The 13,406-nt window shown below is 51.4% G+C and overlaps 5 protein-coding genes across 5 annotated transcripts; 4 read left to right on the top strand and 1 right to left on the bottom strand.

Annotated features, from left to right (window-relative positions):
* Window positions 1-874: 874 nt before the first annotated feature.
* Window positions 875-2,340, top strand: EV422DRAFT_551228 (uncharacterized protein; the record flags this gene model as incomplete). Its single annotated transcript, XM_053071820.1, has 7 exons — window positions 875-1,003; window positions 1,066-1,245; window positions 1,318-1,451; window positions 1,522-1,613; window positions 1,683-1,768; window positions 1,840-2,020; window positions 2,168-2,340. 7 exons carry the CDS (start codon window positions 875-877, stop codon window positions 2,338-2,340), a joined length of 975 nt encoding a protein of 324 aa, XP_052923570.1.
* Window positions 2,242-3,707, bottom strand: EV422DRAFT_175163 (Polymerase/histidinol phosphatase-like protein). The gene is made up of 3 exons (XM_053065113.1): window positions 3,432-3,707; window positions 2,576-3,367; window positions 2,242-2,389 (listed from the first exon to the last, which is right to left on the bottom strand). Exons 1-2 carry the CDS (start codon window positions 3,585-3,587, stop codon window positions 2,612-2,614), a joined length of 912 nt encoding a protein of 303 aa, XP_052923569.1. The 5' UTR covers window positions 3,588-3,707; the 3' UTR covers window positions 2,242-2,389; window positions 2,576-2,611.
* Window position 3,708: 1 nt separating this feature from the next.
* On the top strand, window positions 3,709-6,795 carry EV422DRAFT_175233 (AAA domain-containing protein). The gene is made up of 14 exons (XM_053065114.1): window positions 3,709-3,927; window positions 3,994-4,087; window positions 4,152-4,235; window positions 4,303-4,470; window positions 4,531-4,646; window positions 4,707-4,766; window positions 4,823-4,937; window positions 5,000-5,228; window positions 5,287-5,465; window positions 5,528-5,698; window positions 5,752-5,856; window positions 5,926-6,027; window positions 6,087-6,446; window positions 6,510-6,795. The coding sequence occupies exons 1-13, from the start codon at window positions 3,899-3,901 to the stop codon at window positions 6,375-6,377; spliced, it is 1,743 nt and encodes a 580-aa protein (XP_052923568.1). The 5' UTR covers window positions 3,709-3,898; the 3' UTR covers window positions 6,378-6,446; window positions 6,510-6,795.
* A 327-nt stretch (window positions 6,796-7,122) lies between these two features.
* On the top strand, window positions 7,123-9,424 carry EV422DRAFT_174904 (uncharacterized protein). Its single transcript, XM_053065111.1, has 8 exons — window positions 7,123-7,250; window positions 7,339-7,544; window positions 7,622-7,807; window positions 7,863-8,032; window positions 8,110-8,431; window positions 8,505-9,031; window positions 9,092-9,237; window positions 9,306-9,424. The coding sequence occupies exons 2-7, from the start codon at window positions 7,542-7,544 to the stop codon at window positions 9,222-9,224; spliced, it is 1,341 nt and encodes a 446-aa protein (XP_052923567.1). The 5' UTR covers window positions 7,123-7,250; window positions 7,339-7,541; the 3' UTR covers window positions 9,225-9,237; window positions 9,306-9,424.
* A 553-nt stretch (window positions 9,425-9,977) lies between these two features.
* EV422DRAFT_174777 (WD40-repeat-containing domain protein) lies at window positions 9,978-12,875 on the top strand. Its single transcript, XM_053065110.1, has 4 exons — window positions 9,978-10,270; window positions 10,329-10,499; window positions 10,558-11,057; window positions 11,123-12,875. Exons 1-4 carry the CDS (start codon window positions 10,212-10,214, stop codon window positions 12,625-12,627), a joined length of 2,235 nt encoding a protein of 744 aa, XP_052923566.1. The 5' UTR covers window positions 9,978-10,211; the 3' UTR covers window positions 12,628-12,875.
* Window positions 12,876-13,406: the final 531 nt, after the last annotated feature.

Raw genomic sequence — 13,406 nt, 5'->3', positions numbered from 1 at the left:
TCACCTCCCGCTCAAGAAGTCCAAAAGCCACGAGCTCTCGCTCACACTTCCACCTGCAGCATCAGGAACTTTGAACCCACAACCTCATATAGGGTCTGATAGCTGTCAACCATGTCGTCGCCGTCAGAAAGTATACTCCGCAACTCGGGGTCAGCTCCACGGTCTGTCACTGTAGGCTTCACAGTAGAGACAGAGGTGAGTGTCCATTACCAGACGGGAACCCTCTATGATCTGGTACTCACACCCCGTTTACCGTTTCAGAGAGAGACACTTACTAAGACTCCTAGGAGCAGGCAAGCATCTATACAGGCACAGACAGATGACGGAGCGGGGTAGGCCTTGTTATCCACGTCGATTCATATACCTCATTGTGCAGGAAGGTGACCGAATGTCTTCCCAATTGTTTCGCAACAGTTCGTCTACAGGCACCGTCCCCTCCGTATCAGCACTTTCAGCACAAATCGGTGGCAACGCGTCTGCATCAAAAGCTCATCCCGGTGCCTCGCAGAACGCAGGGCGAAGGTCGCAGAAGGAAATGACCAAAGCCGAACGGCGAGAACTGCAGGAACGCCAACGAGCAGAGAAGGAGGCTGCGAAACTAGCCGGAGGGGGAGCTGCATCGAAGAAAGGTGCACCGAAGCAGCCGGGCAATGCCGCTAAAGCCGGGTTTTCAGCGCATCACGCGCAAAGCAACGTTCCGGACATAAAACAGCAGTCACCGACTGCCAACACCCTACGAGTAGCAACAAGCCTACGATTGGACGACCCGAAGAAACGCTTGAAAGTCCAGAAACAGCAATCGGTTGACCGACAGCTCGCCCAAAAGCCCGTTGGTCTGTTCTCTCACCTTCCGCAATACGAGAAGCACGACAACATGCAGGCCCGATTGAAGAAACAGGAGAATATCCATGCGCTGGTGCTGTCGCTTGGGTTGAAGTATCAGAACTTCACAATTGCTGGTGGGAACGCCCGGTGTCTGGCCATGCTTGAGGCATTCAAGAAGGTGAGTTTATCGCAATCTGATGCCAGACCTATCGGCCTGTAGCTTATACCCATATGTGACAGGTCATTGCCGATTACTCTACACCTCCGGGCAACTCTCTCCCGCGGCATTTGCCCTCCGTCATCAGCAAACAGGTGGATCTCCTGAGCAACACACGAACTTTGGCAGCCAGCATGAAGACGGCCATCAGGGAACTGAAGAAGGAGATCTCGGTGATTCCCGTGGATGCCACGGATGAGAACGTACGAATCATTATTACTGTCTGATGAGTAGATCAGCATGTCAGGCTCTCGGATCTCACACATGCAATTTAGGCAAAAGAGCGACTCTTTCAATTCATCGACACCTTCCAAAAAGAAAGGATAGAAACAGCCGGCGCATATATCGCCCATGAAGCTGTTGACACGGATAAGATTCAAGACGGAGACGTGATCTTAACATATGGCCGGTGAGATGGGATTTTGTTCAGACAACATTGCTCCAGACACGGCTGCTCACTCCTTTGGCGTTGCGAACAGGTCATCCACGGTTCTCAACACGCTTCTGTATGCCCACATGTACGGCCGAAACTTCAAAGTGATTGTAGCCGATGGTCGGCCGAAACTAGAGGGTACGGTTTTTGCTGGATACGGCTCTTACGCTCTTACGGCAGTTTTAAACTAAAGCTCATGTCGAATAGGGAAGGAAATGCTGAAATCGCTGGTCAAAGCCGGAATCAACTGTGGTTATGCGACATGTACAGCTGTTCCAATGTTAATGCCTGAGGTAAGGATAGTCGAGACTGTGTTCCTATCCCTTTCAAAGCACTGAGCCCTTGTCCCATCTGCTTGTTTCAGGTCTCGAAGGTGATCATTGGAGCAAGCGCCGTCCTTGCCAACGGTGCGATTCTATCTCGCGTAGGAACCGCTGTGGTTTGCAATGCGGCAAAGGAGCGACAGGTTCCTGTCATCGTCCTCTGTGAAAGCTACAAGTTTTTGGATGAGACGAGACTTGACTCGTTCACTTGGAATGAAATTGGTGAGCAAGAGCAACGACGGTCTATATTCAATACTTGAGTGTCTGTCTGACATGAGCTCGTAGGCAACCCAAATGAACTGGCCGATAACTCCAACCGAGCGCCGTCCGATTACCCTCTACATTCCTCGATACTCGATTCGTCCAAAGCTGGAGAGAACAACAGCACCCTAGCTACATGGCGATCTATAGATCCGCTGAAGCTACTCAACCTTCACTACGACGTCACGCCTGCTCACTTCATCACTGCATTGCTTTGTGAGCATGGTTTGGTTCCGTCGACGGTTGCATTGAACGTGACTCGGTTTGCTGCTGAGAGGTAGCGCTGCCGATCGTCCCTCGGACCTTCGGGTTCTGTCACTTCAAGCACATCTATAGATTGTTCCCCAACCGTTTAGGAACCACGCTCATGTAGATATCTATACAGCCATCCCTCACATCCTCAACCGCTCTCAAAACGGGAGCCAGCTAATTATAATACGCTTCTCGTCCATGCATCCTCTGGAAAATTTCGAGTATAACCCGCCTTAGTGAGAAAGCAAAAAGGCTGGTATGCACCTTTATCCCAGCGAGGCTTCTTGACGAGCCCTCTGATCAGGAGTCAGACATAAGGTTGGCCAATGGGTCGCCGGTTCCTGCTGTGACGGTTTGCAAGTTCGCCGTTTTGATAGATTCAAGGCGAACTTGTCCCTCTCCATCCAGCGCAAGGTAGAAGACCTCGTGCAACCCCATCTCCTTCACGTATGCATACAGTCTATCGTAGTACATTCCAATGTCGTTCGGTCCATGGCTGTCGTCCGACAGCGTGAATTTTGCCCCAGCAGATATCATGTAACGCAAGATATCTCGCTGAGGATACGCATCCTTCAACCCTTTCTTCCATGCCCGCGAGTTGATCTCCACCAGACCGCCGTATTCAACAATCTTCAAAACATTCCGTTTGATCTTTGCCCAGATATCGTCGCTCAAGACATGGTCTGGCCTGAATATCCTCACGAGGTCAAAGTGTCCAACCACAGCGGGTTTGACATGACTTAATAGTTCGTATTGAGCGTTGAAGTAATCGAGAAACAGCGCTTCGGTCCCTCCGACAGCGGCTTCCGCAACTGCGTATCCTTCCGAATCGTAATCTAGCGGGTAGCCTTGGACATGGTGGACGGATCCCACTAGATAGTCCAGCTTGTGCCGTGACTGCAGCTCGTCTAGTTCTTTCAAAGTCGTGGAGTGAATAAGCTCCGTCTCTGCTCCAACAAGCAAGGGGATTCTTGACGAGTATTTCTGTTGCAGTCGTCGAGCTTCCACCAGGTAGTTGTCAAAAGTTAGGGACAGGTCTGAGGGCGTGAGTCCTGCCTGTTAGAAAGAGCGGTGGTCAGATGTGGAATACTAGCGCTTCTTCTCGGTGGGAGGAGCATACTTCATCGGGGTATATGTCCTGTTGACGCGACCTGGGGACGTGCTCCGACAATCCGAGTGTTGTGAACCCCCGCTCTATGGCAGCTAGGACGACGTCCTCTAGAGTGCCTTTGGCGTGGCAGCAGAACTGCCCCGAGTGCGAGTGGAGGGATATCATGACTGCCCTGCTTCGTTGAAGATTTATACTATACCCCGATGAAGTACATATGCTCCTCCCACCGAGAAGAAGCGCTAGTATTTGGGGGTTTTGACGATTAGAGGATCGGCAAGTTGATTTCCGGCGTCCCAAAACACGCGTCTCTCCGAGTCCCAAGCCATTTATCCCCTCTCGCGTTCCTCAACTGTCGACTTGGCCGGAATTGCTTCTTCCAGCCAAGCACTCTGAAGCAGTCGCACCTCTGAGATTGGGGGGAGATAGTCGAGTGAGCTCCTTTGACCCTCGTCCTCAAGGGAAATCCAGAATTCAATATGAGTCAAATTGACAAACTCTTGATACGGCAGGTGCTTCGTTCGCTCAGCCCGGAGATCATTGCCCTGTTCCTAAATGTTATGTGATCTCGCAGGGGTATTCGCTCTTTCGACCCCAATGTACAGAACGTCATCGAGTTCTATACCCCTTTGACGATTATTCTCGGTCACAATGGAGCGGGGAAAACCGTATGAGTCGGTCGGCATAGTCAGTCTCAGGTTGCCGAGAGGCGAACCTCATCCGTTTTCACAGACCGTTATAGAATGCCTGAAATATGCAACCACTGGAGATCTGCCGCCTAACAGTCGAAATGGAGCCTTCATCCATGACCCAAAGGTATCGTTTATGCTCAGGCCGGCGGCTTTTCTTACAGAGGCCACGACTTATATTCTCGCACGCACAGCTTGCACATGAAACCGAAGTCAAGGCGCAGATCAAATTGAGATTCAAAAATGTCAATCAGCGAGAGATGGTGTGCACTCGGTCGATGTCTTTGGTGCAAAAGAAGACCGGTGTGACGCAGAAGACGTTGGAAAGTCTTCTGTTGACGAAGGATCCGGAGACGGGAGAAGTGAGTTAAGATGAAGGACGGCACAGCGAAACAGCTAGGCAGACTAACCTCAGGTCTCAGTCGCATAGTCTGAGCACCAAATGTGCCGAGCTCGATACCGAAGTGCCTCTCCAACTTGGGGTGTCCAAAGCTATTCTGGAGAGTGTCATCTTTTGTCATCAGGAAGACACCTTCTGGTACAGCATTCGTATTCGATCATTACGCACGCTGGCAGGTTGCTTACCTTGTAATGACAGGCCGCTCGCTGAACCATCCATTCTGAAGAAGAAGTTTGACGATATCTTTGCGTCCACAAGGTGAAACCCTGCGAATTCGACACTCTATTCGGAACGCCTACTGACGTTGGTCTCAGATATACGAAGGCTCTTGCGAACATTAAGGAGCTCCGGAAGGAGCAGTTAGCGAAGCTGAAACTGGCAGAGAATAATGTCGTCCACCTGAAAACCGACAAAGGACGCGCAGAACGGGTGCGGTTTGGGCTGGTTCCCGTGGCTCCATAGAGGTTCGCACTGATTTGGACGTTGGGCAGGTCCGAGAAGCATTTGCGATGGTTCAAGAAAAGTTTGCCAAAGCTCAACAACGAATCGAATCTCTCGATGGCGGCGAGATAGCGCATGCTGTAGAGCAAATGCAGTCGCTGTCAAAGGAGATCAACAAAGCCGCGGAGCTCAGTTTGGCAATAAGGCAGGCTACCTCTGAGAGGGAAATGAGGCAAAAGCGCATGGAGGAGATGGAGGAAAATCTACAGCAATTCGAAGGTACTATCTGCGCTGCTCCATTTCTCTTGCCAGCATCAACTCACGTGCGCGTTGGCAGAGTCCGATGACGAACTGAGACAACTGTTATCCGAATATGAAAAATCATTGCACACGCAGCAAACAGAGATGGAAGCCATAGAGCGGGACATATCGGATCGCAAAAGACGATTGAGCGAGTTGCAGAGAGAGCAAAACCAAGAGCTCACTGACCGCGGTCGCTTTGAGGCCGCGCAAATCGTAAGAATCGGTGAACGAAGTCGTACCTCACACGTCGGAAGCTCATGGAAGTTTTATCCCAGGCTTATGAAGGAAAGCTCCGCGAACTCGATGCAGAGATCATACGATTGAGTAATCAACTTTCATACCATGGGTTCGAAAGCGGACCCTTCTCCGCCAGCGACACACAGAAGTTCACTCGGGACCTGCAACAGGACCTGGAGGCGATGAAGTCCCAGTATGATAGTGTCAAGGTACTCACTCAGCCGATCGCAACTATTCAGAGATGCCACTGACACTGTTGAAGCGTGACCATAGGGAAAAGGAAAGTGCACTGAGGCGTGTAGTCCAGAATGATCAGACACAGTTGGCGTCCATTGAGAAATCCAAAGAGTTGACGCGGAGGGAAAGGGTAAGGCGTAACTCCACATGGGGAAGAAGGTCCAACAGAGAAGGTTGCTGATGTAGGCGGCGCTTACAGGATGCTCGAAGATCGAAAATCAATGAGTTGATGCAAAAGATCAACTCGATGGATACGTCGGAAGCTCAGATTGCGGCCCTAGAGAGCAAACTGGAAGAGGAGGTATACGTCCGTCTTGCCTTTTTCAAGTCTGGGCCCTGAAATCTCACATCGGCCTTTAGGAAGCAATCTACAAACTGACGCAACAAAAGCACGAAACTAACGATATCGAGGCGAAATTACAACAGCTGACGCAGGAACTCCGAGAGCGCGAATTCGCTTTACAAAGGGCCCAAGAGGAAATGGCCGCGTTGAACATGCAAGCTGACATTCGCGTACGCCTGGCGTTGAAGAAACGGGAAAAGGAGAGGAAGGAAGATGCTTATAACAGGATGTTAGTGAGCAGCAACCGCTATATGTACGCGGCCTGGTGTCTAAGAATCCCCTTACAGTTTGACGGCAGCAAAACCTGAGCTCGTGGAAGCGTTGGGCCGTGAGCCACCCATTCGAACCATGGAACTGGATGTCATGCGTCTACTACAGTAGGCAAACCCCGAATCTTCTCAATTACTTGAAGTCACGGTCCTCTGACGAATTTTCCATAGAACGAAGCAAACAACAGAAAGACAGCTCCAGGATAAGCTTGACAAGAAAAGCCGGGATCTTGCTTCTCTGGACACGCAGATTGCGACATTCAGGAGCAATCTGCAGAAGAAAACCTCCGATTTAGAAGGTGAGCTTATGGCCGACTCCCACGTTCCATGAGCAGTTACTCACAGTTACATTGATAGATGGATTGAGGCGCGTCAAGGCTGAGACGGGAGAAATTGACTTTCCCACTGCTCTGGCACGCATAGAAGAAGCTGTCGTCGACAAGCGAGAGTAAGCTATGCCATGGGTGTCTGTTCTTCCTTATGCATCACTGACCATGGCTCGTCGTAGCAATCTGTCGTCGATGACAAGTGCGACGAAAATGTACTCCAAATACATCGCCAAATTCCAAGACAATGGCTGTTGCCCGCTTTGCGTCCGGGGTTTTGATGGGAACTCTGGCGAAGCGTTTCTGAAAAGGGTACGGAGCCCTCTTTACTTGAATTGGGAGACTGCCGCCTTAACATCATCCACACTTCCTGTAGTTGCAAAATATCCTTGTCAAAGTCCCTGAAGCGACGAAGGCGGCCGAAGGCGATGTGGAACAAGTCGAGAAGCAGCGCGATGCCCTGTACAAAGTGCGCAAATACTGGGACGATGCAGAACGCTTGAAAAATGTCGAGATACCCGAAATTCGACGGCGCCTACAAGATTTCGAAAGTCAGCGAGCAAGGATCAATACGGAACATGAAGATGTAGGTGCCCCCCCCCCCCCCCCCCCCCCCCCCTCGCCTCGGCTGCTAGCCCTGTGTTTGCAGTTCTAACAGCGAATATATCTCGCAGATTGCCGCTGAGATTGCCGCCGTCTGCATGGAGAAACACGTAGCTGAGGGTCTCCGACAGAAGGTGGAAGAGTTGACCCGCTATCAGAAGGACATCGACGAACTCCACCAAGAAATCGCCCAGATTGAAAAGGAGCTGAGCATGTCCGGTTCAACCAGGCTCATGGAGGATGTTCGCCGGGAAGTGGAAGAAAAGCAGAGCCAATGGTGAGCTGAATGATCAGTCGATGCGACACGTGGTTATGGGAATGCTGACATGATACATAAGCCATGACCTTCGTAAGGAGATGGACCGGCTTCATAGCGAGAGCAGGCGAAAACAAAACGAGCTCCAAATCCGGGATAGAAGCGTTCGGGATGTGCGCGAGCAGCTTTCAAACGCGAGGCACCAGCATCAAGAGTTTAAGACCGTTCAAGCATCGATAGCAGAATTGAAAACTGCGGTCGAAGCGTTCGAAGTTCAAATGAAGGTTGGCAATGGCGCAGCATTCCGAACGCGGGATTCGCGGCTTACTGTCTATCTAGGAAGCGGATCGAGAAGCGTCTGATAAACGCACCATCATCAAGGAGAAAGAGGCAGAACTTACGCGAACCCGTCAAGAGATGGACAATGTGGAACAGGGGTTAGAGGCAAAGCTCTCGACATTAGAAAGCGCAAAACAGCGGTTGGAGCTGGTGCACAGGGAAATCCGCAGGTATGTCGCAGTTGTTGAGAATGTCATGGGGTACGTGACATCTGACTTGCATGTCCTGCCCGGCACTTGCGGAACAGATATGCGGATCAAGACATAGGAGGACGTCTGCAGAGATGCACGGAAAAGCTGGATGCTATCGAATCAGAGCTGAAGTCTACCAATGGAGACGTGGATTCATTCAACGATAAACTGCAACTCATGAGAGATCAGGGAGCTAAATTCCATGATTTGCAACGTAATATCGCTGACAACATCACGTTTCGACAACTGCATGCCCAATGCGCTGCTCTGGATAAAAAGATCGCTGGGTTCGATGAGGATCTTGCTCGGTGTGATCAGGCTTCGGTTGAGACCCAGTACAAACGCCTGAGGGCGAAGCATGAGAAGTTAGTAGGCGAGGTAAGCAAGGGCTGGATATTCGCTCAGTTCCTCGCACAGCAATACCTGAGTCATGATTCTCATCGGAACACAGCGTGCTGGACTGGTCGGCGAGTCGAAGCAGATGCAAGAACAGTTACGACGACTCGAACGAGAGCTCAACACTGACTACCAAAACGTTGACGAAAAGTATCGTTTGCAACTGATCGAACTCAAAACCGAGCAAATGGCCCATCACGACCTCGAAAAGTACGCAAAAGCCCTTGACAACGCCATTATGAAGTACCATTCGATGAAAATGGAAGAAATCAACAAGATTATTCGTGAGCTATGGGTGAACACCTATCAGGGCTCGGATATCGACACGATCGAAATCAGATCCGACAATGAGAATGTCAAAGGCAACCAGTCGTACAACTACCGGGTTGTGATGATGAAGGGAGATATCGGCTTGGATATGAGAGGACGCTGCAGTGCTGGCCAGAAAGTTTTGACGAGTTTGATCATCCGACTGGCTTTGGCCGAGACGTTTGGTTTGAACTGTGGAATCTTGGCGCTTGATGAGCCCACTACGAATTTGGATAGAGAGAATATTGAGAGCCTAGCGGAATCCTTGGCCAAGTAAGGAAGTTTACTCGTATTGACAAATTCGACTGTCGCTAACTTGCTTCCTACCTGCAGCATCATCAAAATCCGCCGCCAGCAAAGCAACTTCCAGCTTATCATTATCACCCACGACGAGGAATTTATGCACCTTCTGGGGAAATCTGAGTATGCCGACTACTATTGGCGTGTTTCAAAAAACGAAGAGTAAGTTATATCCTTCGGTATGATTGATTGTTAATGCTATTCTGCTGTTAACTTGACGATCGACACTTTTCTGATGCTTCTATAGTGGGCACTCGGTTATCACCCGTCACGCAGTGCAAGAATCATAGGCTAAGTCGATAGTACCGCAGTAAGAAGTCTAGATCTACCTATACACATATCCCGGTATGTAGACCCCCCCCCCGCCGGCAGTTTTCAATGTACATAGCACCTCCCATCCATGCATTCGTAAATTTTGCGCAGTCGAATGGCCCGGTGCGCCGTGATGTTGAAGCTGCTTCGAATGCGACAAGAGCGATAGGTCGCCTTCGTGCGATGTCAACACCAAAAACAACCTCGATTGTCGGGACGCCGATCCCGGTCTAAGCGATCCTCCGCTTGTAGGCTTGAAGTCAGTCGCAACTGGTCAGGCTGCCGATTCTTCAAAGTGACTCTCGCGCCACCTCGGCCACCACTCCACTCTTTGACGTCTTCCTGAGTCGGGCCGCGTGTCGTCCATCCCATAGTCGTCGTTTCACCGAGCTGAGAGCGCCGAAAAGAAAGCCATTGAGGAAGGGAACGATTGCCCAGTCGAGCAGCTACCAACAAGAGAAAGAAAGTTCAGTGGAAGAAGTATGGCTTTAGCCCATGCGTTCTCAGCGGGAAATGGATCATCTCTCTTACCAGCTTTCCCGCGATGTCTACCGCTGAACCCGGTTTTGGTTTTGCAATGACTCGCGTGTTTCCAGCACGGCCGACAGCGGCCACCCGTCCTGCTCTTACTGGCATTGGCGTCGCAGAAGTTCGTTGAGGGTGAAATGAGGAGGTCTGTGACGATAGAGGTCCTTAAGGGAAGCGTAGCAGAGTTCACCTGGAGCGACGCGTGGGCAAGTCCAGAAGCTTCAACAGAAGTTGGTTCCCAATTCAGTCAGTTCCAAGTCAGTTTCCACTCCCCGTTGCTCTCACTGTAACCTGGCACTTGTTGCCTTTCAACATGGGAACAGCTTGGGCCGAACGGCGGGTTCTGAGGCTAGGGGACACCCCGGCTTTGAGGTATGTGCGTATGAAGTGTCTCCTGACCGTCGCTTCTGAGATCCTGATACGAGTGTAGTCGGCACATCAACGATCTACCAGACGAGCTTTTCATAAGCATACTGGCGAACCTAGACCACAATGAACTCAGACAGACGATGCTCGTCTGTCGCCGCTGGAAGCGGATCTTATCGGACGACTCCTGTTGGCGATCGGCTTTCCTGGTTACTTTCGGAGGGTTGCCTTTGAGGTAAGCGCCTTCTGCTTCCTAGCTGTTAGTGCAGCTTCTCACGACATACGCACAACAGACGCCTGGGCGAAAGCAGCTGGCGTAAAGAGTACATGAAGCGGGTTCAATTGCTAAGGAGCTTCCAGCGCGGAAAACACATCGTTCAATTCGATCCCCGAGTCGGCACCGTTGACGAGCTCTTTGTCGATTACGAGGACGGAATCATGTACTGCGGATCAATCGAAACGGGCATGGTGGCCTTCTGCCATCCTTCCACAGGCAGAGTAGAGAAAGGATTCGTCTACTGCCATCCTGATAGATTACCTCAACGAGTCTCCGCGCTGTTGCTTGATCGAAGACGACTTGCGATTGGGAGCCTCACCGGAAGCGTATCGATCATAATGGATTTCAAGGATAGGGCAAATTATGGGGTGCAATCGATGCCTGGCCCGCACACCGGGCCTGTCACCTGCTTGTCGTGGATACCAAATGTTCCGCACCTATTTCTGAGTGGAAGTACCGATGCATCTGTCAAGCTGTGGGATATGCGGACGATGACGTGTCGTTACACTTTCAAAGGTACGGCATCTATCTCATCAGCAATTAGATGGTCTTTGCAGAGTGCTCATATCGAGAGGTTTCAGGAATCGGCACATCTGGAATCACACATATAGTTTATGATAAGAAACACGGGGTAGTGGCTGGAAATGCCGACGGCGACGTAACCATTTGGGCTTTCGACGCTCAGAGTGCAGCGTCACCTTCGAATCAAGCTGATGCAGTGACTTTTGGAACCGCGCGTCTGCTCCCTCAGAAGGATCGATCGGTCGTCGGTCCCGTGGTGGCAATGCTACATGACCAGGTTGAGTCTACCCTCACAGTGATGGCGTCCACAGGTGTTGTGGGCGACATATGTCGGTGGGACTTGCAAACGGGCCAAGCCATGGATATTCTCACAGGAGGTCACTCAGCACCGATAACGGCCGGCTCCTTCGATTTGCCTGGTTCTACATCAATCACGAGCGGGAACGATCGGGTGCTTCTAGCTTCAGGGGATTCCTCGGGTACGGTATGCATCTGGGCCTTCCCCAGACGACCCACGTGGGATAAGGAAGGTCCGGTCAATGTTGTCAAACCGTTCCGGGCCATCAATGCCCATCGTAGCGGAATAACGCAAGTCCGACTCGATCCGTTCAAATTGGTTTCTGGAGGAGCAGATGGCAGTGTGAAGTGTCACGACTTGCTGACGGGGCAATGCATCCGGACACTGGCTGTGAGACGCGCCCGTGATGGAAACGAAGGGCCCGCAACTGTGGTGCAGGGGCAGAATCGGCGAGGTGTGCGATGTATATTTATACAACACCACCAAGTGATTGTGGGCAGCGGTGATCACATCAAGTGTTGGGACTTTGGAACGTACTCTGGTTCTGCAACGTCAGGGAAGGGGAAGAGAAAGAAGATCTTTGCCACTGGTGGGAACAGGCAGGCCAACGTGAGGGCCGAACGCAACATGATGCATTCGTATCAACGTCACGAGATTCGGACAGAGGTGGAGGAAGACCGCTTGGCGCGGGATCATGATCGAGAAGTGGCGGATCGTTTGACCCGACGCGCCAACAAACTGAACGGCACCGCTGCATTTGGAGCGCAGCTCTCCGAGGAGGAGCTCTTTGAGCACGCGATGAGAGTCAGCTTGCAAGATTCACACTTGATGTCTGCCCCGGCTTTGTACGAGGACGATCTGATGGAGGCTTTAGAAAGGAGTGTACTCGACATTCGCCCAGACCACTCTTCATCGACCCGAGATGAGGAGGATCTTGCCTTCTCCGAAGGCACAGCTTGGCAGGCCTACCAAGGAGTCGACAATGAATGGGAGGAGTTCCCTGCCCCATCTCTACATCGGCCAAGTAGTCACGGCTTAGTGTACGGTTCAAGCGCCGGATCGTCTAGCTCGCATGGGCGTCATGAAGGGCGCTGGGAGCAGCTCATGACCGGATACGACGTGGAAGCGACGCGAAGGAGGAGTTCGCATGGGAACGTGCAGGTTGCGAATAGGTTACCTAGTAGCAGCGCTGGATTCGAGGGAGTGCCTCGGAACGAGGAGGAGGAATTGCAATATGTTCTTGAATTGAGCAAAGTAGAGCTATAGATGGAAACAAACGAGAGGATAGAAGTTAACGAGGAATTCAGAGATACACTAAATCATCAACCAGAAGCTTCTGAAGCGGCCCGTTATGAGCAGCATCACACCCCTGAACCGGAGTGAGGCTAAAAGAAGATGGGTTCGGCTTGTTTATTTGCAGCATCTCCTTCTGGGGCGCGTTTTGTTCAAAAGTTAATCGTTTTGTCAAAAAGTTTATAAAGGTGGGGGATCTTTAAAAGCCGCCGAGGCCCGCCAAACTTTGTAAAGTAGGGACAGACACACCGACGGATCCCCACTCATTTCGGCGGAGCCGTCTGACGGAGCGGTTGACAAGGAGAATCTGGGCCGTCTCGCGGCAGTGCCTCTTTCGTTGTTGATGCGCTTTGTGGACCGCATTGAAGGCAAGCCCAGAAGGGAAAACCCATCGGAAGGCAATCCCGGGCTTCCGAGGGTTCCCCGATTGCCTGACAATATCGATTTGTACGGAGTTCACTCTAGGGTATGTACAGGAGGTACGGACATTCAGGGGATTGTCCACGCGTCGGACAAAAAAACAGGGTGGAGCAGCATGAAAGGATGAAAGGACGTCGCTCCTCCGAATCGGCAACGACGGCTGCTGGCGGGGCTGTCGAATTTTATAACCAACCAACTGTATGCCTCAAATCTGGGGTTTCCCGGGACGAGTTCTCCGAAGAAACAGCTACGACGCCTGCGACGCCAGCGTGAAGCAGCACATGCTACTGTTCGTGTAATAGAAGCCCAACTCTCGTCGCAAACGGCATTCC

Source organism: Fimicolochytrium jonesii, assembly GCF_025526975.1.
Source record: "Fimicolochytrium jonesii strain JEL569 chromosome Unknown EV422scaffold_21, whole genome shotgun sequence".
Taxonomy (NCBI): Eukaryota; Fungi; Chytridiomycota; class Chytridiomycetes; order Spizellomycetales; family Powellomycetaceae; genus Fimicolochytrium; species Fimicolochytrium jonesii.
This window is presented reverse-complemented; position numbering and strand designations above follow the sequence as displayed.

Bases quoted from the DNA above. Each gene is read 5' to 3' on its own strand.
- EV422DRAFT_175163 (XM_053065113.1), bottom strand. From the start codon at position 3,587: ATGATATCCCTCCACTCGCACTCGGGGCAGTTCTGCTGCCACGCCAAA. The intron at 3,368-3,431 runs GTATGCTCCTCC...TCTTTCTAACAG, and splicing joins AGGACATATACCCCGATGAA to GCAGGACTCACGCCCTCAGA.
- EV422DRAFT_175233 (XM_053065114.1), top strand. From the start codon at position 3,899: ATGAGTCAAATTGACAAACTCTTGATACG. The intron at 4,088-4,151 runs GTATGAGTCGGT...CCGTTTTCACAG, and splicing joins ACAATGGAGCGGGGAAAACC to ACCGTTATAGAATGCCTGAA. The intron at 4,236-4,302 runs GTATCGTTTATG...TCGCACGCACAG, and splicing joins CCTTCATCCATGACCCAAAG to CTTGCACATGAAACCGAAGT.
- EV422DRAFT_174904 (XM_053065111.1), top strand. The intron at 8,432-8,504 runs GTAAGCAAGGGC...ATCGGAACACAG, and splicing joins ATGAGAAGTTAGTAGGCGAG to CGTGCTGGACTGGTCGGCGA. The intron at 9,032-9,091 runs GTAAGGAAGTTT...TCCTACCTGCAG, and splicing joins CTAGCGGAATCCTTGGCCAA to CATCATCAAAATCCGCCGCC.
- EV422DRAFT_174777 (XM_053065110.1), top strand. From the start codon at position 10,212: ATGGGAACAGCTTGGGCCGAACGGCGGGTTCTGAGGCTAGGGGACACC. The intron at 10,500-10,557 runs GTAAGCGCCTTC...TACGCACAACAG, and splicing joins TTCGGAGGGTTGCCTTTGAG to ACGCCTGGGCGAAAGCAGCT. The intron at 11,058-11,122 runs GTACGGCATCTA...GAGAGGTTTCAG, and splicing joins GTGTCGTTACACTTTCAAAG to GAATCGGCACATCTGGAATC.